The 22,900-nt window shown below is 44.4% G+C and overlaps 1 protein-coding gene across 1 annotated transcript in view; it reads left to right on the top strand.

Moving 5' to 3' along the window:
* Positions 1-22,900, top strand: part of GPC3 (glypican 3) — a 141,824-nt gene that overhangs the window by 53,212 nt on the left and 65,712 nt on the right. The window contains exon 3 of the mRNA XM_066182078.1: positions 11,532-12,226. Coding sequence (XP_066038175.1) covers positions 11,532-12,226 — 695 coding nt within the window. The remainder of the gene's footprint in view (positions 1-11,531; positions 12,227-22,900) is intronic.

Genomic DNA, 22,900 nt, shown 5'->3' with positions numbered 1-22,900 from the left:
CACTAAAAAATAAAATAACTGCAGAGGGGCCATTTTAGACAGGCCATGATGCACTGTGTCTTTGAAATGACCCTCATGGGCTCTGCCCTCCCTGTCCAGCAGTAAACTAATTCTCAGGACTAATGGTAAAATTCTGCAAGGCATGAATTCCCAACTTAAATAGATTTACAGTGAGTTAATAGATCTTCCAGCATATCTCTTGAAACCTATTTGTGGTGGCATCATTTTAACATGCACAATAATTGAAAAAATTGTCAGGATTTACAGTCTTTTCTGACCTGTGTTTATCATACCTAGGAAAGACTCCATAATAGACATAACATTTGAAGTATGGACATAGACCTTGCGTGGAAGTGTTCAGACAGGAGTTCTCTCTGGGTGGTAACTTTGCCTTGGGAAAAAGGGCATTTTGGAATTATGAGCAGTTACTACTTAACAAATGCCACCAAGAGGGTCACAGGTGCTAAGAGTTGCAGAACAGACAAGTCAGAACAGTGTAATGATGAAAATGAACCTTCAGCTTTGGAGGTTATATATTCTGTGTTGATTTCCAGATGCAGCCTTTGAAATACATGATCTTTATTTTGAGAGGACTATGATGAAAGTACCCTTTGGAAAAGCTGTTTATTTTTTTCCCAGGCATATTTGTCCTTGCTCCTTTTGTTAGCATTATTTATAAATCAAAAGTTATATTGATCTGGAGATTATGCGTTAAACCATGTCTGAGCAGTGGTTGCTCTATTACTGAGAAAAGCAGCTGCCATAAAACTTTTGGTAAATTTATCGATCGATACTCTCCATGTTACTCTTCAGAAAAAGAACAAGCTGAATTTTAATTTACTGGGAACGCAGCTGAACACGTGGCCCCCGTGTTCAGCAAGGGATTTAAGCCTGTGAGGAACTTTCCAGAGATGAATAGTGCCATTACTTTGGAGAGGATTATTCATGTTCTTGAAGGAAAGCCTCTCTGGGGCAGGCAGTGGAGCCTCCGATCGATTCCTGGCAGCTGTGGTTGTGAGTCTTGCTCTTGAGAGCCAAATTATCATCTTGTGCTCCTGTTACAATGGTTGCCTTGCTCTCACAGGGGGGAATAAGGAGATGATAAAACATCTTCCTTGTAAAATGAGTGTTAATCAAACCAGGGCTTTGAGCCAGGACGAGCAGGATGCAGGAGCCATGTGGAATGCTGGGTATGGACCAGCCATGGGTTCAGCTGGTGCCACCAGGATGTGATGTCCCACCTTCTGCTTCCTCCCTGGGCTGGGACCTGCCCATGCACCAACGTAGAAAACAAAGTCAAAACTAATCAAAGAGAACAAAAAAACCCCACCAAACCGCAAACCAGCAACCCCCTGAAAAAGCCAAGCAAGCAACCCCTGCTCAAACAAACAAAGACAACCCACAAAAAACCCAACCCAAAAACCCATCAAACCACTCTCCCCCACAAACAAGCAAAACAATACCCAGCCTTCCCCCAGCAAAACCACTGATGTTCTGGGGGGCTCCACTAAAGGTACCACAGAGGAAGGAAGAGAAGAATTGGGTTGTTTTTGGAAAGTGCTAAGGCTAGAAACTGGGGCTGTGGGGAGGTTTGTTTTTGTTGTTGTGTTTTGGCTTTTTTTTTTTTTTTTGGTTGTTTTTTTTTGTTTTTGTTTGTTTGTTTTTTTAAATATGGAGATGGTGCCTGGGGTTTATGTGCCTGGCACGCCCTGAGTCCTGTTAAAGGGATGCTCCTGAGGCTGTGGTGTCCTGTGTCAGCCCCTGTGGTGTTTCAGACAGGAGGGGTTTGGGTACCCTGCTCCCTATTGAGCAAGATGCTGCTAAAATATTCTGCATGTGCTCAGTGGGTCAGGTGCTGCCAGCAAGCATTGCAGTGACTGGTTGCTTGTGTGCTCCTGAGATGATCCATGGTCTTATTACCTTGTTGGAAACCTCTGTCTTTCTCTGAGGTGTCTTGAGACAAAACTAGCTTGAAAATCACTGAATTACTTTTGAGAACCTGGACATTGTTCTGTCATGGAAACAGTCACTCCTTAGGGGGAAGAGTTATACCGATGTTGGCTGCTGTATGTCACTGAGTAAATGGCTTTCCCAAGTTCTGCAGGCACAGGTAGGAAACTGATAACAGAAATAAAGGGGCTGGAGTGACTAAAGAATGGTCAACAGGTGCTCTGAAATAAGTGCAAGTCCTGTGTGTTACTATAGGGATCAACAACTGATCTTCTGCCATTTGCTTTTCATCAGACAGTTGAGATAACTTTAAAGAGAATTTGGCCAGGAGAGATTATTAAGGAAGGAATTTGCTGCTTAAATAAATAGTCTGCTCTCTATTGTTGGAGACTTAACAGGCTGATAAAAGCCCTCTGGAATGAAAGGGAGCCTGGAAAGCCCATCTCAGATCTGCCTTGCTCTAAAGTTACTGAGACCAATGTACTTCCAAAGAATTTTTTTTGACTCTTTGAATACAAGCTCAACTTGACCTGGTGGCTTGCTTCATCTTCGTTTATTCTGATGAATAAAGGAATTTGCTAGGCTTGCATTTTTTCAGAGGTTGCTTGTAACTTTTTAGTTTAAAATAAATGGAAGAACTATGCAAACTGGTGTCCTGGTCTTTAGAAATGCATGGCTTGTAAATTTGGGTGGGAGTGCATGAAATCACTTGCCCTCTGCTTGATATGTGTGGCTTGTCATTCTTCTCTGAAGAGGTATGCTGCTTTTTTGGTATCTTGATAACCCCATTAGGTGGATGTTGCAGCCTCCAATTAATAAAATAAGGCTGTGTGGGTAACCAAGTAATGGGGCTTTATTGTTTTCTTGTAGTTGTTTTGTTTGTTTTGTTAGGGTTTGTTTTTGGTTGTTTTGTTTTGTTTTGTTGGAGGTTTTTTGTTTGGTTTGTTTTTTTGGGGGGAAAATGCACTTTGTGTTAAAAAATTAAAACAAAACAATACTAGATGTGCTTTTGCAGTGGTGAAGTGCTTGGGTCTGTGATACCTGCTCAGTTACCCAGGGCAGAGAGGTCTTTCTCCCAAGGTTTTTGTACCTATTCCTGCTGCACTAGGCTGTGCTCCCTGGGTGAGCAGCTGGCTCGAAATAAGAGTTGTAGATGGAGTCTGTTGTCTCTGCAGCAAACTGGAGAGGTAAGAGAGACTAGGAGCAAAGAAAATAAGTATTTGGGATAAAAAAAAAAAAGTGAAAGGTGAACTTTGAACTTGAACCCTGGGCCTTATGTGGCTTTTAGCATCAGGATGGAGGCAGGGGGGGCATGGAGAGAAGATTATCATCTTTCTCTCATTTGACAGGTTACAGCACAACCTTTACCTCTACCAGAGTGACCTTTTAGCTGCAGAAGCCTCTTGCACCCTCTTTCTGAAGTTTTCCAGCTCGTGCCCCCAGGCTTGATTTGAGCCTGCTTCTCCAGGCCTTTATTCCTCTTGCCCTTTGATTTTGATAAAGAATCATGTTCAACCACCACTTGCACCAGCCTCAACTGTTTGCATTTTTAACTTTGTCTTTATTAAATTTTCAGGAACCTGTTAAGCATTCACACATCTATCATGGCACAAAGCGTTATCTTTCTTGATGCTCAGGAAAACAAATTACACAATAGATGTGTAACCAATATTTAATCAAAAATGCCAAGGCCATGTGTTCAGTCATGAAGCCCCAGAAAAGATTTTACTGCAAAGTCATTCTTGTGAGGTGCTTGCTGTGAGATTTTTTGTTGTGGTTGGTTTTTTTTTTGTTTGTTTGTTTGTTTTTTTTAAACTTTCACTTGAAGTGTAGGTTTCCTGTGTTGACTTGGGTACTCCCAAGGGTCTTTAGGGATCTCTCAAGGCATCCTGGTACCACTCAAAGAATATTGCTTGTCTGTGGTCCATTCCAGCACCCCTGATGCTATCTTTTGCTGTCATGACTTGTGGATGCCATTGTAGGGGTACAGAGCACTGCTCTGAACTCCCTGCAGGTAGGGTCTGGTCCAGGTGAGGGGCTGGTTGGAAATGGGGAGCTGTGAGCACCAGCATTTCTTGTTTCCTTGCTTCTGGTCTGGTAGCAGCTTGTGTTGGTGAGCTCTGCTGTCTGCATTAACAAAGATTTTGTGTGCAGGATATAAATATTAAATGGGAGAAGCACAGTGTGACTAATTGTGTAACATTTGGACTGTTACCTGGACTGGAACAGGAGTGTATTTTCAGGGCAGTTTGAGTGGGTATAATGAGATGGATCATACAGTATTTTTATTAGAAACTTCAAGGAGTGTATTTCAAACTGCCAGGGCACTATATAAGCTGAACAATTAAAAATAAATGGCTTTGGAGCTTGGCATTTTGATAGAAACAGATAATTAGGAGAAGATGCTTTTCTGACAAAAGCAGAATGATTTGGCATTGGCTGGTGAGCAACACTGGCTTGGAAAACTTGTAACTTGGCTGCTGTGGGAGTGAAGGCAATGGGCATGGAGCTGGAAGGAGCCCTGTCTCACTTAAAGACTGGACCTTTGCTCTCTTGGACTGGTGCTTGGATGGAGCAAAGGTAGAAAGTGCAAACCTTGATGGCTTAAAATTAAAAAGAGAGAATAACAAAATTGTTCTATTTTTTGTTATTAATGCTTTGAAGCTAATCTCATAAGCTTGGGAGCTTGAGACTGTAAATTTTTGTGACAATATTGTAAAAGTAATCCAAAAGGCTGGATCATAGTTGGAAAAAAAGCATTTCCTAAGCTTTAAACCCAAATGTACTCAGTGAAACAAACCCTGTAAGAGCAGCAGTAGCACCATCTGATGGGTTTTGTAATGTCATAGACAAAAGTAATTATACTGCTTAGAAGAGCTTTTGTCTCCAGATAATGTTGTTAAAAACTTGCAGTGTAGTGTAAATCATAACGGAACAAATCTGGTGGCTGCTCTCATTGCTGCCAGGGGAAATTCTCTTAGATTTTGTTTCCTTTCTGCTCAATATATTGCAAACCTTTTCCAAGTTGGTAAATAAATATTACCTGCTGTTTGAAAAATGACTTGGGGTTCATCTCACCAGTAGTGCCTGTGGCAGCCAGGCTGTTATTGCAAACAGTTGTTCCTCCCTTGGTGAGCTCTGTTGTGTTTTGGGAACACAGGCTCTTGTGATGAGGCTGAAGTTGTCTGATTCATTGGAGATATTAAAGAAGCATTCCCTCTTCTTAGAGCTCACTCACATGAGGATTCCTCTGGTTTCTTTTGCCACTTTCTGAGCAGTGTCACGGCAAGAGCCAGATCAAAAAATACTTGGTTGAGCTTACAAACACCCGAACTTTTAGCATTTCCTTGATGAACATTTGAATTCCAGTCCATGAAGGTTGGTAGTGTTTTTGAGGGTCTGAACAGTTTTGGCTTTTAGATGTAAGGGATTTTTAAAGGTTTGGCAACCTTGGGCCTGCAGGAAATGCAGTGGTTGCATTAGGAACAGATTAATAGCTGATTAATTTTCCAGTGTCCTGCCTGGACACCCATGCTTTTGTCTCAGGGTGAAAATGATTCCTATGGACTGAGAGATTCCAGTGCCAAGCTCTCTCCTGATTTGTTATTTGTGTCCTGAGAAGCGAAGGGAAAAGTTTTGCCATCAGCAGGGAAGTGCCAGAGATCAGGTGGAGCCAAGATAGGTGAAGTCTGGCCAGACTAGAGGCTCTCTGACTCCTGAAGTTATTGCTGTGCGTTGTGCAGAGAATTTGGTGTCAGGCCCTGTGAGCAGGGACCATCCAGGGACAGGCCTGGGGAGAAAACCCAGGACATGAGGAGAATCATCAAAGCCTAAAAAAAGGACTTCAGCAAATTCACTGGGCTTCAGGAGCTGGGTCACTTACTTACTGCCCTGGAGCAGTTGCATCATAGATGAGATTCATTGTGAGAGGAGGAGCACATTCATACCTACAAGGCATTTAAAGTGCGTTTTGTGGAGCTGGTAAGATTTGAAAATGGTCCCATGTGCAGGACAACAGGGAATCACTGTGGGCCACATTTGCAGCCTGTAATGCTCCATAGCAGCTGCATTCTGGGGAAGGTGCAGGAAACCACAAAATGCATCATCATCTGCAGAGGGAAATTCAGCTGACTGCCAGTGATCTGTGTTGACCTCAAGGGAGTTTTCCGCTGCATGGAAATAATTTTTCTGTTCATTTTACAGTTTGGGATAGTGCATGAGGATTCACTACTCTGCCACACACTCCTGGAGGAAATGGCCCTGGAGTTTTCTGAGGGTGTAGGGAAATGGTGGTGACACCATGACCTTGTCTAGAATTACTTGCCTGGTTTTCTCCCCTCAAAAAATCCCTGTGCCTAGCTATTACTAGCTCCTGGTAATGGAATAACAAAGGTTGTAGCTCCTTCACTGTGAAGAGATATCTTGGTGGTCGAGATAAGGCTGTGTGTGGGGAGGCAAGTTTTTAAGCAAACAACCTTTGCAAAAGTGCAAATGGGACTTGTGAGCTCAGCCATGGTGGGAGCTTCCCTGCTCAGAGAGAGTTTATGGTTGCAGGATTTGTGTGTCTAGATGTCTAAATAGGAAAATCAATGTTGTGGGTGCAGTTCTAATGCCTTCTAATGCTCAGCGTGTGCTGAGGGGTCCATGGGTCACACAGTCCTGTGCCTCCACCTGTCTTTGCTCCCTTCCCAGGTGCCCATGGACGATGAGCTGCTGGTGCAGCAGGTTTTGCTGTGCAGCCCCTTCACCTTTGCTGAGCCTTGGCCAAAGAGGACTTGGTTGCTGTACTGTGTGACACCCAGAGAAGGGCAGCTGTTGCTGTTGAAAGCTTGTCTTTACAGCAAAACCAGAGCAGCACATCACTGGAGGAGGCAGCATGAAGCCCATGGCATGTCCTGGTGCCTGAGTGCTGGGTTGGACCCTGCTGTTACTCCTCCCAGTGGTTGCTCTGGTGTGTGGAGGTGGCTCCACGTGTTGCTGGTCTTTGGTGAGCTGGCATGGGAAACAGAAGGAGGACAGGCCTTGTTTTACCTTTCCAAACACCTACAGCTGCTTGTGAAGCAGCCCTTGCTGAGCTTGGAATTGGAGGTGCATATCTGTGGTTGCCCCAGCTCTGCAGCTGCCATCATGTTTTAGCTCTCCCCTCTCCAGTGGGATGCCATGTGGGAATGGCTTACTGGGGTCACTTGAACCGGCTCCTTGTGGCTCGGGCAACTGCATCACATAATCTCTTAAATAAACCCATCAAGCGGCAGACTGGGCTGGAGCCTCCTGCAGCCTGGGGCAGTCAGTAGGTTAATCCAGAGCTCCTCTGGCCCCTTTGAAGTTTGCTGCTGCTTAGGAGCCAACGAGCTTTCTCAGGAAAGCTGGAATTTTTACTAAGCAGCAGACTCTTATTATCTGGGCTGAGAACGCAGCGATTTCCTTCTCCTGCCAGTAATCCCCACTCAGGGCACAGTTACACTCTTTTACAATTTATTTTCTCTAATTGCCGGGTTGCAGCAGCCACGCAGCTCTCCCTGGGCTGTGTTCTGGGGGATTTTTGCACTTTGAAAGGAGCTTATTCCTTCCCTTCTGGCTGCTGGAATCGGACAGCAATTCCTCTCCAGGTACTTCAGCAAGAATCCAGCCTGAAAAATAAGTAATGGCCTGTGCTTTTCAACTAGTGACTGATATCTGTGGTCTAGAGTAGGTTCAGCTGTTTCCTTCATCCTTTGGGAGTCCTGATAAACTGCCCTTGACTGAGGCAGTCAACATATGTACAGTACCTGGGCACCAGTGCTTGGTTGGTGATGATGCTCTGCCTCTCATCCTGCAAATGCTCCCTTGGTTTCTCTTTCCTGGACAGGTATCTAAGCCACAAGCAGACGGTTTCTCCAAGGGAAACAGTGTGGGAAACTGTGCCAAAGGCTTTCCTAAAGTGCTGGTAGACAACATCCCCAGCCTTTTTTTGATCCACTAAGCTGCTCACCTTATCATGGAAGGAGATGAGGTTGGTCAAGCAGGACCATGAACCCACGTGGGGCTGGGCCTGATGCCCTGGTTGTCTTGTATGTGCCGTGTGATGGCACTCAAGATGATCTCGCCCATCCAGGTACTGTCACATTTGCCAGCCTGCAGTCACTTGAGACCTCCCTGGGTAACCAGGACTGCTGGTAAGTGATGAACAGTGGCCTCATGAGTTCTTCTGCCTGCTCCCTCAGTAGCCTTGGGTGGACCCCATCCAGCCCCATTTGTGTGTATTTAAGTAGTGTAGCAGAGCCCTGACCATTTTCTTTGGGATTATGGAGACTTTGTTCTACTCCCCATCCTTGTCTTCCAGCTGAGGGTGCTGGATACCTGGAGAAAATCTGGTTTTACTGAAGACTGAGACCACAAAGGCATTAAGTATCTCTGCCTTTTCCTCATCCTTTGTCGCTGTGTTTCTCCTTGCATCCAATAAAGGATGGAGATTATCCTGAGCTTTTCTTTTGTTGCTAATGCTTTTTAAGGAACATGTCTGATACTCTGCTGTGTGTGCATCTGTGTGTGTACTCTACAGTGATGGAGACAGAAAAATGTGAGCCCTGCTCAGCTGTGCAGTGTTTTTCCCTGCTGAAGTTAGGGGTAAGTCTGATGCTTTGCTTTGTATTCTCATTGCTACAGCCAGACTTGCAAAACAGCTGCCTTAAATGGAAGCTTTTGAAAATATCCTTGAAATAAAAAATAAAAGAGAGAAAAGATAGAATTCTCCTCCAGGAATGAGTTTCAATAATGCTGTGTTTTGAGCGGGGCAGATTTTACCAGCAACAAATCCATGGGTTTTATCCAAATATTGGGTTTTATGGGAGATCAGAAGCCTGTGTCACGTCTGTAATGCAGCATCCCCTTGTGTCCCTGGGAGGTTCCCTCATGGGAGCACAGGGGACTGACCCATGAAGTTTCCTCCCCTTTGAAGCACTCAGAGCCTGGCTGAGGGTCACCGCAGCTGCTGGCAGCTGGGGATTTAGAATTCCTGCAGCCAGCGCTTTCCGAGGAATATTTCAGAATAAGCAACTTCTGTGGGACCTGGGTGGGGAAGATTTTGGATGTGTAAGACTTCTTTTTCACAAAGTTTTATTATTTCTTGCATCTATTAATAGGGCAGCAGGAGTCTCCATATGGTTTTATAATCCCTGTTGCGCTTTCTAATGGATATATGCAAAAGCTCCAAGGCGCATAAAATAGACGCTCTCAGCCAGTTATTACGATAAAAATTATGTGCATGTCATGACCTTTAAAGCAGTGGGACTGTGTGTGCATGCTCTTCTGATAGGCCACTGTTCTCCATTTCTTTCTGAAGCCCTTCTTGCCTTAGGAGGTTTGCATAGGGGCTTGGAATATTTTTCTAATCAGTGAAGAGTCTTTCAGCTCTGATGATAACTGGCAAAGCACAGAGGAGGAAGAGTGATGACTTTTTCTGAAGGGAACCAACAGGGAAGAGGGTAAAGGCGAATGGTGAGGCACAGCATGAAAATCCTGACACCGTCTCCACTGCTGTCAAAAAACCCCCATTGGTCCAAAAAGTTCTTTGTGTTTTTTGAGGCAAAAGCTATTCTGGTGCTCTTGAGAATAAAGAGGTGGGGAGAAAAAGTTCTGTAATCCATGTGTCCTTTTTAAAAATACTTTTTTTTGTTGTTTTAAAACTTTTAATAATAGTACAATCAGCATTTCATATAGTGCAACTGCTCTGCTTGCAGAGCCCAGTCTGTGTCACACTTGCTGTTGGAGAGCTTTGCCATCCTCTATCTGGGGGTGAGCAGCAGGATCTGGCTGTCCTGGTGAGGGAGGCAGGGAGAGAGGGGCCCTGTGTCCTTGCACCTCTGCATTCCTTGATCTGTGCTGTGAGGAAGGAAGGATTGCTGTTGCCAGGGAACACAGATGGTTGTCCTTGGCTTGCTGGGACAGTCCTGGTGTGAGTGTCTAGAGATCACTGTGGACAAAATGCTTCAGCAGCATGCCTGGGAGGTGAGCAGGCAACAGATGGGATGAACACACTGTTTGCAGAAGTATATCAGTGATTTCTGATTAGCTGTGATCACTGCTTACACCACAGTTTTCTGCATGCTGGTGTGGGGTGCAGCAGCAGCACCCTGTTCTTCTAGGCATCCCTGAATAGGATATACCCAGGAAGAAAGAGCTGGAAATCCTGGTGTTGTGATGGTCTTAAAAGCTCTTCAGTAATGCAAGAGGTTATGCAGGGTGAGCAGCAAGGCCCAACATTGCTTGTGGTAGTGTTGATACTGAACTCCTGTGGGGATGTGTCAGGCCATGCTCAGCTGCATTCCAGCCTTAACAAATGGGGGAAATAACTCTTACGGCTTTAAAAATTAAACATTCCCTTTAATTATTGAACATGAATAATTTTCATGCAAATTGAGCCAGGATGTGTGTTTCCAGAGTGACAGAGTTGAGAGCAGTTACATCGTGGGGTGTCAGTGACCTGTGAACTGAAAGGCTGTTCATTAATTTAGGCACTTTACGAATAGTACCCTGGAGGGTGGGACATGGGCTGGTAGAGCAAGCTGGCCAAAGAAAAAGACTTCAGTTTGCACTGATGGCCTCCCCTTCTAATGCTTTAAGGTGCAAAATGGTGTGTGTGTGTAGGTACGTTGTCTTTATATAGTCAGGTATGGATATTTTGGAAGCCTCCTGATGAGGAGGACTATAATTAAAGGAATAATTGTGCAGTGGCTGTGGGTGCTTCCATGCTCACCTTGTGGAGGAGATGTGGGCTGAAAATCCTAAAGTCTTTGAAGGTAGAGATGGGAAAATGCAGTGATTTTTCCTAGAAAAATGACAGTCTCTGTCTAAGACTTGAATTTCATGAGAGAGTGTGGGACAGCCTGATAGGTATGAGAGTGTTCCTGGCTGGGCACCCACAGGTGGACATGGGACCACTGGCTCTCAGCATCACTTCAGACAACAGAGCAGCTCACATCCAAGGCAAATGAAACATTGGGTCTGCAGCTGTAGTGAGCCTGGTGCATTTGGGAAAACTGCACCACTGCGGGGGCTTTCCCAGTGGCTTTGAGGACACTTGGTGCAGGGTACCTGCTGGGGGTAGAGTCAGAATATTGTCTGTGATTAAACTCCTGTAAGTATTTTCCTTTATATAATGGAATGTCAGCATTTACTGTTTCCTGATTTTAAACACTGTACAGTTTGTCAAACATTTATCTCTGCCTTAAATTAAGTCTGGAGATAGGATCCCTGTTAATTTCAAATCAATATGATAGGGGGGAAAGAAAGAAATTGCAGTCTAGCCCTTTTCTTGAATCAATATTTTCTTTAAAAGCTGAAATGTTAACTAGATCATAGTTCTTTTTTTTTTTTTTTTTCCATTTTGAAATGTAGCTTCTGTTTAAAGAATTTATGCATTTCCCCCAGAAACTGCTGATGCTGGTGTTTCGCAGCAGGCACGGCTGCCAGCAGGTGTTTGACCCAAGGCAGGCAGGATGGGGCCAGCTCTGGCAGTAGTGATGTGGCAGAACATTATCCTCCCTGTTTCTGAGCTCACCATCTCTTAATAATGTTTTTTTTGTTGTTGTTTTGTTTTGCAGAAGCCTTCGAAATTGTAGTGCGGCACGCAAGAAACTTCACCAACAGCATGTTTAGGACCTACTACCAGAGCATGGGGCCCAAGGCCCTTAAATTTGTTGGAGAACTTTTTACTGATATCTCACTGTACATATTGGGCTCTGACATCAATGTCAATGACATGATAAATGAATTTTTTGACAGTTTATTCCCTTTGGTTTACTCTCACTTGATTAATCCCGGCTTCCCCGATCCCTCTGTGGAAATGACCGAATGTCTGCGGGCGGCCAGGAGAGACCTCAAAGTCTTTGGGAACTACCCGAAGACGATGATGACGCAGGTGTCCAAGTCCCTGCAGGCCACTCGAGTCTTCCTGCAGGCGCTGAACCTGGGGATCGAGGTGATAAACACCACTGACCACCTGAAATTCAGCAAGGACTGTGGGCGGGCGGTGCTGAAGATGTGGTACTGCTCCTACTGCCAGGGCCTGCTCCTGACCATGCCCTGTGCCAGCTACTGTGGGGTGGTGATGCAGGGATGCCTGGCAGGTGTCCTGGAGATCCATAACCTCTGGAAGGAGTACATTGGAGCTCTGGAGGGGCTGACCAGAGGGATGCATGGCATCTATGACATGGAACACGTCCTCCTGAGCCTGTTCTCCGTGGTGCGCGATGCCGTCGTCCATGTGCAGAAGAACGAAGGGAAGCTCTCGACAGCTGTGAGTAGTTCTCTGCAGTTCCCCAGGCCCTCTGCCATGGCTTGTAAACAAAACCCAAATTCTCCGATTGCCAGCCCCTTTCCTACCCTCTCTGATCTTCCAAAAAACTTTGTTGGGAACTGTTATTTTAAGTGTTTGTCAGGAAATGTAACGATAGAGCAGTGAGTAATGGGTACAAATTGAAAGAGAGGAAATTCAAGTTAGCTATTATGAAGAAATTTTTTAGTGAGTGTGGTGAGACACTGGAACACGTTCCCACAGAAGTTGTGGATGCCTCAACAATGGCAGTGTTTAAAGCCAGATTGGATAAGGCTTAGTGGGCGGTGTACCTGCCCATGATAGAAGAGTTGGAACTAGATGATCTTTAAGATCCATTCCAAAAACTGATGATCTGATGAGACTAAGGTTACAAAGTATAAGACAGTGTTTAATACCAAATTTGCTTTCCTGAGGTTAGCTGATGCTATACAGGACTTGGACTTACATGAGTGATACAGCAAAATACTTGTACCACAATGCAAGTACAAATCTGGACTTACCCTCAGTGTGAGGTTGGGAGCTGAGATGTCACAGCATCCTCAGTTTTCCCTGAGTGCTGTGCTTTCCCTGGGTAGCTCTAAAAGGCTGGTTCTGCTTTCCAGGTGTCTCCTGCTTCTTTTAATATCACAAAAATGTACCTCCAAATAGATGCCAAACAGAGGCGTGTGCTGTAGCATCCCCTGATTTACCAAACAAGAGCTGATTCTCCATCTTTCAGTAACTTGTTTCAGTTTTGGGCTGCATTTAATGAGATTATTTCTTACTTTTACTTGACTCTTTAAAAACACATTGTGTGAATTTCTGAGCTTCCTGAGAAACTGAGGCTGTCTTGTTCTGAAAATCCTGCTGCTCTGTTTGAACACCAAGGACAAATGTCCTGTGATATTATGATGCTTGTTCTGCAGAGATTTTTCTTGAGACACAATTGAGCTGCTCCGTGTAGGTAGGGAAGAGTTGGGCATGGGGCAAAGGTGTGGGAGTGTTGTAATAATTTGCTTAAAGCCAAAGATGATTAAAATCTGACACGTTTCCCTGTTACCTGCTTGTTCCTGCCATTCTTGACTCCTGTTTACAAAAGAACTGTGTTTATGTAGGTCACTGTACTACTTGCACTGTAAGTGACTCCTATCATTTTAGAGGAGACCATGGAAATGTATTGGCTTATGGGCTTTGAGCTGTGTGGCACTAAGCCAGCAGCACTTTGTGCTGTTCTCTGTGCTGGCTTTGCTCAGCCACCACCTTTGTGCCGGCTCTGAACTAATGTGGTGGCGCTCCGGTGGTTTCCCACCCCAAGTAGTTTGGCTCACATGGAGCAAGCTTTCTCCAGTGCTTAAAAAGGGTTTAGGGACCAAATTACACTGAGTTGGATTGCCCTTGTGTTGCAGTAACCAGGAGGAGTCAGTGGCTGGGCTGGGTGTTGGTCACCTGGGCAGATGGGCCCAAGCAGGACTTGTGGACAGCGTGTTAAGCTCCAGGGTACAGTGCAGGACATTGGCTTTTAACCTGCCTGAGTCCCTTTCTGCAGAAAATCACAGTTTTACAGCAGCCTGCCATGCATTACTCGTGCAGGGAGGTTCCAGCTGATGGTCAGGAGCAGCAACTCTGCTGTCACGAAGCCAGGGGAGGTCGTTCTCACATCAGCCAGAACCATCAGTCAACCCTCTCTGGAATAGCAAGGAGAAGAGATGTAACTGTAGGTTTACCTTGAGTTCAGGTGAAATGGAGAATTCATGTTACAGCTGATAACAAGAGAATATCTAGCTCAACTCTAAGCCCAGCTGGAATTTTCAGGGCAGTAAGAAACAAAACTTACTTCTAAATGTAGCCTGTTTAATCTCAAAAGATTCATTGACATGTTCCACTGTGAGCAAAAGCATCCAACATGTTTTGCATCAGTGAGCCCACCATGCTTGTAGGTACTAAAGCAGAGCAGAAGTATTTGTGCTGAAAGGATCAGTGTTTGTTCTCCCATATCTTCCTTTTATTGGCACAAAAACAAAAATGCGCTTTTTCTTGGAGATGTCCATGTGTATAGTAAACAAACACAACTGTCCCTTATATTACTGAATATTGACACCTTGATCTGTCTGCAGTGTTTGTGGGATGACAAGAAGATGGAGAGTCACTTAAGTCAACACAAAGCAGTAGAGCTACAATCTGCCCATCTTCTGCCAAACCAGAACATAAATTGACTTCCTTTACAGTAAAAAATTACTGGGCATTACAAAATCATTCAGTGTTTTTGAACTTGGTAAAGCTGTTGGAATTCATTAGTGCCATATGTGGCTAGGTTCTTACTTAAACATAACTCTTCTTTATTATTTAATACTTCAGTGATTCATTTATTTGCTCTAGAGACATTTTTGTGTTATTAGAGTGAAGAAGAAAAAGTCCAAGCCAAAGAAGCCAGTTGCCTGGCAATTGTCACCAAAAAAGAATGGCCACTGGGTTTTTGAAGTTTGTTTTTAAAACACTGATGTTGCTCAGCTAAGGGTTTTATGTCAGACCTGAGCCCAGAGCAACTATTTATTTTTTTTTTTTTTTTACAAATGAGGATGTGAGCTGCTCAGTGGAGAAAGAAGGCAATAATGGAAGCACTGACTTTCTTAACTATGGTATTGGGAGGGCTGCTTCTAATAGCTGAGCTGCATCAGGACCTGAGGTAATCTGGGGTAAATATCTTTGTAAGATATCCCTTTATAAATTATAGAATACAACTTTTTTATTTAGCCGTGCTATGATGAAAGTTTCTCTGTTAAACTGATCAGCACATATTGAGTTTCAAAGAATATACCTGGAAGCAAACAGTTATATTTACTGTTATTCTGTAAATATGATTCTTTTTAGACACTGTAGTCATACCAAGGTATGAAATGTCACAGGAGTTGTCTTTGAAAATGTGGGTTTTTACACTCGCCTTGGCTTCTCATATTTACCTCTTTTATTACTGACCTTGGCCACCACTGCTTCTGCAGGCAAAGTACAGTTCACCTGCATGGTATTAAGAATAATGACAGGTTATTTAATTGTCATTAAAATCCTCTGGAATTATGGAAAATTTATCTTCCATGCCCGTAGTGATTATGCCATGAATAACAACACCACTGCACTTGCCTGTCCTTTGGGCTTCTTTTGTTTTTCTCACAGCACTGGCAGCATTTCTGCAGCGGTGGTTTTGTCTCCTGGTATTTCAGATCCTCAAGCGTGTTACCTGACTAAGCACCTTTTCTCCGTGTGGTTGTTCCTTATTCCCCCTTGCCACCGCCTCCCCAGGCTGGATTTGGGGGTTCTCACACAGACCTGGATCCATTGGTAGCTCAGGGCAGACCTGGCTACAAAGGGCACACGAACTGGAGCCCCAGAGGTGTTGCAGAGCCTCCAGGTATGTTTCTGAGGAGCTTTACAGTCCCCAAGAGAAGGAAGTCATACTGCTGTAAATCTGCTTTTGGAAACTGTGCCTCCAGGCATGCATTTAAGTGGGAGCCTGTGTGTTGTTCCTGGTCTGTAAACAGGAGTGCAGAAGAGTGAATTCAGTAATGTGGCAGTAAACAGTTCCCATCCCAAGCCTTGCTTTAGTAGCTAATTTGTCAGCCATGGTGTGTGTTAGGGCTTTATTATTTCTACAATTTGTCTGCTTAAAAACTTCACCCCTAAAACCTGCTATTAAAATACTTTATCAGGGAGGCTGACTCTCAGGGCACACTGGGAAAAAATTGCTGTCTTGGCCTATATCTATGTTAATTTTCTAATCTCCTACCTTTTCCCTGGTTGAAAATCTGCCTAGTGTGTCCGCCTCTTGTAGATATTTTAAACATGAGTGTAGGGAAGAATGATTTTAATCAGTCTATTTGTGCTTTTTACCACAAACCAAGACAGTAGAGATAGAGTACAAATAAGCTTAATAACATATTCTACCCCAGCACCTCCAAAAGTTAGTGCTTTCTCTGTTATTGGAATTACAAGGGAGACAGTCAGGGGATCTGACATAGGTAAAAGTTGATCTCCTCTGAGGTTAGAATCATAGAATGGTTTCAGTTGGAAGGGACCTTGAAGATCCTCTTGTCCTGACCCCCCTACCATGGGCAGGGACACCTTTCACTGTCCCAGGTTGCTCCAAGCTTCATCCACCCTGGCCTTGAACACTGCCAGGGATGAGGCAGCCACAGCTTTTCTAGGCAACCTGGGCCTCAGCACTCTCACAGTCAAGAATTTCTTCCTAATACCCAATCTAAACCTCTCTCAGCCATTCCTCCTGTGCTATCACTCCTTTCAGTAAGTCCCACTCCAGCTGTCTTGGAGCCCCATTAGGCACTGGAAGGTGCAGTAGGGTCTCCTGGCAGCTTTCTCTTCTCCAGGCTGAACAAGCTCAACCCTCTCAGCCTGTCTCCATAGCTCCAGACCTCTGATCAGCTTTGTCACCCACACTCCTACAGGTCCATGTCCTTCTTATTTTGGGGGCCTTGGACCTGGAGGAAATACTCCAGGTGGGATCTCACTAGAGTGGAGCAGAGGGACAGAATCCCCTCCCTCAACCTGCTGCCTACACCATTTTTGATGCCACCCAGCTGCCCAGTCCCTGCTGCTCCCCTTGCAGTTGTCGGTGCAGTTCCACCTGCAGAGCCTAGAAAGGAAAGAGCAGGGAGCTCAGCAGAGTATTTTTTTTTCACTCAGAACTGATGAATGAGTTTCTAGAAAATCCTATTAAATTGCAAATTTAATCCGAGCTTTGTTCAACCACTTGCACTTGTCAGAAGGAGGGAAGCAGAAAGGTGCCAGTGCTGTATGGAAACAACACGCAATTCCCAGTGTGCTTGTCCTGTGAGCAGATCCCTGTTGCTTTACTTTCCTGCAAACAACTTTAAAAGACTGTTTAGGTCTGGGTTAACTAGGTTGTGTAGCTGGGGTGCTGTGTAGGTGATATTATTGAGCAGGCTGGGTTTGATGTTATCCCAAAGCTGAAGTGCTCACCTTACCTGGCTCAGGGAGAGTGTTGGTGTGAACCCAGCTCTGATGGCCTTGGGAAGCCTCAGAGTCAGGGGGAAAACTGGACCCTTGCTTCCCTAGATTTTTAGGGAATCCTGGCAGGGAGTTCATGAGCATGTTGTAAAGATAACCAGGTATTTTGATTGATTGTAGCACCACAGAAACATTGCTGCAGTGTGCATTCAAAACAGCAGTTCCAGCAGATACACAGCGTTGAAAATCAAGAGTGTGTGAATAAAGGGACTTTTGGCACCCACGAATGAAAATGTCACTCATTGCCATACACAGTGATTTAGAACATTTGTCAGCACAGTGATGACAGGCTGGATTTCCCCAAATATTGCTCAGGAGCTGCTTTTGGGGTCATCTCACCTGGTGACTTGCTCTGAAGCTGCTTTGCTCAGCAGGTTGCACCAGCATGGAGCTCTGGCGAGTTTTCCTAACTGCTAATGGATTTTTCTTTCTGTACTAGAGCTGGCAAGAGATTTGTGGGGAAAGCTTTGAAATTACAGCGCTGTTTGCAAAGTCCTTCCCTCTGAGATGCCGAGATCGGTTTCTTTGTACTTTTAATGTGGGTTGCGTTTTGTTGGCATCACTCCTGGGAGAGTCAGCTGGATATACAACCTCTGTGTTTTCAAGTTCTTTATTGGCAAAGTTTAATCCTCAGGCTATTCTCTAATACTCACTGGTAGCTAGCTCCATTTTTCACTTAAAGGTAGCAATACAGGTGAAGTTTTGGTTTTCAGAGATCTCAGACCCCCTCAGAACTATCCCAAGGTGTGTGTACTGTGTATTTTGTTATCCATTTTGTGATAGGCAGTTAAAGGTGCCTGATAAGCATGTTAAAGCAAACATCTGTTCCCCCTGCAGGTTGAAAATAAACCTTATTATGAGGACAGTATCAGCAGCATTCCCATTCCTGTGAAAAGACCTTGGGAGTACTATGATTAGCTGTCTGAAGAGGTTTCAGGTAGTAAAGATTTTCTGACACTTGGGGAAGCATATGGCAAAGCACTGAATTTCAAGGTGTTGATTTTGAGCTAGAAATCCCCAAGTTGGTGGCTTGGCTGGTGCCGAAAGGATAAGGGCAATAGTTATTCATGCCTGCACTTTTGTGACCCAGTATCAACAATTTTGATCCAGCTATTTTGGCACACTGCTGCAGGACTTAAATCTTGGGTTTAGTACTCAAGTATGCAGTAGCAAATTAGGGGCCTGAATCTCATTCTTGGAAGGGACTTTGGCATGAATGCTCTTGACCATCACTTGTCTCTCTAGGGGAGTGAGACTCAGAGGTCACTCTCAGCCTAGTGAAAGCTTTACCTCTTGTCTGGCCTGTGGAGGGAGACCACTGGTGTCACAATTAATCAATTAATTCACTGCTAGCAAGAATTTTGCCTGAGAGGATGCAGGGTAGCACGTCTTTGGTCAGGGTTGTCCTTTTCCAGTGTGGACAGAGTGGGACACTGGTGTGCCTTCCTCTTTGCCCTGGTGGCATGGCAAGGCTTTGGGTCAATTTGTCACTGGATTGGGTCTGGATGAAGCAGACTGAGTGTGTAGAGCTCTGCAGAGCTGCTGGATGGAAGCAGTGGCCAGTGGTGCTCAAACCTCTCACTGCAAAGCCAGAGGAGGTGACACTGAACATCAGCAGAGGTTTAATTTAAAAACAGCTTTTGATTTTGCCTCTATTTGAAGATTTTGATATTATACTCTTCTCTTTTGTTCTCCCTTTGTCCTTTTAACTGGACGTGTTCTGGCCTCTGAGATGTGCCATTTCAAGGGAATTTGCAGTGAGGCCACTTTTTAAAATAGAAAGTAGAAGGTAGCTGCTGACAGTGCCCCTTCCTCCCAGCATGCACACATTGTAGCACGTAGAGCATCCTTTGACAGTGTGTTTGATGTCCAACCCAACTTTGCACTGAAGATCACGTGAATCTGTTTGTTGACTTCAGTCTTGAGTCAGATCACTCGGCTGGTGGCACCTTCATCCTCACTACTCAGCAGCTTAAACAGAGCTTTTTAAGGCTACTGCATTTTATGGGTGGGAATATCACAGAGCACCCACTGAGGCTGGCTTGATCTCCCTTCAGATCACGTGTTGGCTGCATTGCAAGTGAGATGCACACAGGTTTGCGTCTGATGGGATGTCTTGCATCTTTTCCAAGCTGAAGTCAGAATAAGCCTAAAGACCTCATGCAGATTAATTAGTGGTTCTGTGTAGCTGTCTGCATGTACTGCAGCTTGGCGTGCTCCTTGTTTTAGTGGAGGAGCTAATTTGTTGTTTTGCAACTGGCTCCCGAGTGTTTTGAAAGATGTTTGGTTCTGAGTTGCCCTGGCATCAGTACAAAGAACTCCCAGAGTTAGTGGGGCAGGATACAGTCTTAACAGCTGGAAATGAGGGTACGCCACTTTGCAATGTTTTGCAGCTTTCTTCACTGCACAGAACAGCTTCTTTTCTTCCTCATCTCTTTTCTTTTTCCTGGCTTCCATCACAGCTTGATTGGACAGCTGGATCTGGGATGCCTTGGGAGGTAGGAGAGGAGGGAGCTGGTGGTCCTGCCATGCAATGTATTGCAGGAGGGGATGTATGGGGTGCCTGTTCCGTCACCTCTGAGCTTGAAGCTTTGAAATTACAGGCTGTCTGATTTTTTAAATAAATTGTAATGGTCAAGGACATAATGGGAGGTCTTGAAATAGGTTGGATTTAAACAGAAAAAAATAAAAAAAAATAGTTTCATTCTGAACCAAAGATCACAGCATCAGAAAGTCCCCTCCAGGTGTCTTGAGGCTTCATCTTCATCAAAGACTGCAGGAGAGGTGCTGGCCAGGAAGGAGCTGCCCCTCTGAAAGGGGAGGGCTGGGGCACAGCCCTTTCACTGGGGCTGTATTTGCAAATGAGCTTTGCAGCTGAACTTCCTTCAGAGTTAAACCAGCCTCATGCTCTGGGTCCTTGCTGAGATTTAGATTTGGTTAACTGAAGGATGCTACAAGCTGGTGCGTGACAGAAACAGGAGGCTGTTAGGTGTGGGCTGATCCCCCTGGCTTCTGAGGAGCCTGCAGAGAAGTGATATCCATGGCATGATCTGCCTTTATTCTTATTAAACTCAGTCCCTCCAGATGTGCCATTGCCCTGTACACTTACTGTGGAATGGAGGAGCTGCCTGTGGAATTCTCTGTTGAAACTGCCCACACATCTTTCTTTTGGCAGAGAGATTAAACCCCTGAGCATCAGCCCTGCAGACATGGCTCCCTGCTTGCTACCCAGATTGCTGCAGCCTCCTGCAACCCATATTAACATAGATGCTTTATTAGCAAAATACATTCTGGTCCATTTCCTTTCCTGAAAAATTTTATCCTTGCTTAGGCCCACAGCTTTGCAACACCAGAGTTGTGCTCACCAATATCCATCTCTCTGTGCTTTTTACGCTAAACCCTCTTTTGGCCTCATTATCCGTGACTGCAGCTTCCACTCAGACCTCCACCCGGGGTCATTCACCGGGCATCCTTCATCTTAACAGTGCTGAGTTTACTTCCAGTGACAGTAACCCCCATGAGTGTTGCTGCCTTAAAACCAGAACTATCTCCCCCATTAGCAATGCTGATGAATGAGCCAAGAACAAACCAGAAACTTAAAAGCCACACTCTGCAAAGCAGAAATAGTGCCCAGAGCTGCCCGGGCAGAGCAGCGGTGTTTTGTTTTGCGCTGGAGAGGATGAGGGGCTGGGTTGCAATGAGTGGTTTGCTTCATTTTGAATTCTCTGCCCGTGTGTGGTGCAGCGAATTATGTCATTTTTGCATCTTATTGTAAAGTGGCTTTGAGGTACCAGGCATGAAAGATGCTAAATATGCCTCGCTGGGAAAAAAAAATTTCAACAAATAATTGAGGTGGGTTTTTCATCCATCTGCTGCAGCAGTGCACCCCTCATTGCCAGGTCCTCACTGCCTTATCAGGCTACTGCAAAAAGACTGGGTAGCCTTTACTATCCCTACCTGTTGTGTTGCCCAACTAATGAGCCCCCGAGGGCACGGAGCCTGCTTTCAGTAGGTGAAGTTTGCTGCTAACTGCATTATTCTTCCAAAGACTTGTTTAAGCAAAAGCAGACTGGCTGCAGAAAGCTGTGCTGATAGCCTACAGCTACTTGGGCAGAGTTATTTCTGTTTAAAAAGAAAAAGAAAAGAAAAAGCAAAGCAGCTGTTGGCAAATTTTGCAATTCTTTATGCAGGTGTATCTTTCTAACCTAATAACTTTTCACACCCAATTCTCTTCCAAGTTACTGGCAAAGGTTGAGAGGATGCACTGAGCCAGTGACCTGGAGAGAACTACCTGGAGAGCTGGGTAGTTACTGAGGAAAACTTGGTGGGACTGATGTGCTCTAAGTTATGTCTTTCTAAAGCTTATTAACTCCTGGATTGCACATATTGATCTGCATCACTGTACAAATAAACCTCATGCTGCTGCTCTCCAGAGAGCAGGGTGCAGGTATTTCTATAGATACCCAGCTGCCTGTGCTGATATCTAAGTCATCCACCCTGTGTCTCCTCCCTGAGGGACAACCCAAAAGCCATGGAGCAGAGGACACTTGAGGGCAGTGGGGGCTGCAGGAGGTGGTGCTGGGGTGGCTCTGATGAGCAAAATGGCACCATGAGCTCAGTGCAGATGGGCCCAAAATGGTTTGCCCAGCAGAGGCTAAAAAACATCCAGGAAGGTCATCTCTGAGCCTTGCTTCATGCACTTCCCATTGTTTGGAGCCAGAAGGAAATTTAGTGACTCTCCACCTGTAGATTTTGGTGCAAGATGTTTGTCTTTTCCACAGGTTGGGGAAATGCCCAGCTTGCAACTTGCAAGGTGAGTGATTACTTTCCAGTAATGACAATAAACAAAAATGCATTACAAGTGTTTAGTCAATTTTTTTTTCCCATCTAATGATTTTCCTACCTCATTTTGGAATTGTTGTATATATCAATTTATCGAAATTCACTTCTCATAATCAAATACTAGTCCTCCTTTTGATGCTGTTAATAAAAGTGTTGTGATAAAGTCGAACTAATTTAATTTCTGTCTGCAAAAGCTATTGTTGAATGAGTCCCTTTAATACGTTAATCAGACATATAGCATTGTAACAGGTTAAAAGTGCACACCGATTTCCATTATAAAGATATTCTCAATCAGGCAGAAACTAATCTAACGTTGTAAGTCATTCTGTAATTCAATTGTTCTAACCACAGAACATGTAAAAACAAGATGTCTTACAACAAAGTCTCAAAAAAGCCCTGCAGGTGTTTATATCTTTATTGAAAAGAATGATTTACATTTTCAATAAGCCTTATTTGTCTTTGGGAAAAAATGTAATTATTTTATTGAGCAAAAATCTAAAGGGAGCCTTTTTACCTTGTTTGCCGTATTTTGGGTATATTATCCTGGTGCTGACCCTTAATTGGATTAGGTTAGGCCTGACTGTCAGGGAGAAAAAACTGCTGTGAATCTGGTAGCTTCTAAACTAAGGAAAAAAATCAACAGATGAATTAAAAAAAAAAAAGAAAAAAAAAGAACACAGGATCTTCCCAAGCCTTTTGTTGGCTTGAATGGATTAATTTTACCAGCAGCTAATCTCTGCTGCATAAAGATATTTTTACCATTTTCCCTTAATGATT

This window comes from Chamaea fasciata, unplaced genomic scaffold (assembly GCF_029207755.1).
Source record: "Chamaea fasciata isolate MVZ Bird 193981 ecotype frontalis unplaced genomic scaffold, bChaFas1.0.hap1 SCAF_4, whole genome shotgun sequence".
Lineage (NCBI taxonomy): Eukaryota > Metazoa > Chordata > Aves > Passeriformes > Sylviidae > Chamaea > Chamaea fasciata.
The sequence above is the reverse complement of the archived record's forward strand: the minus strand, read 5'-3'. Positions and strand labels throughout refer to the sequence as shown.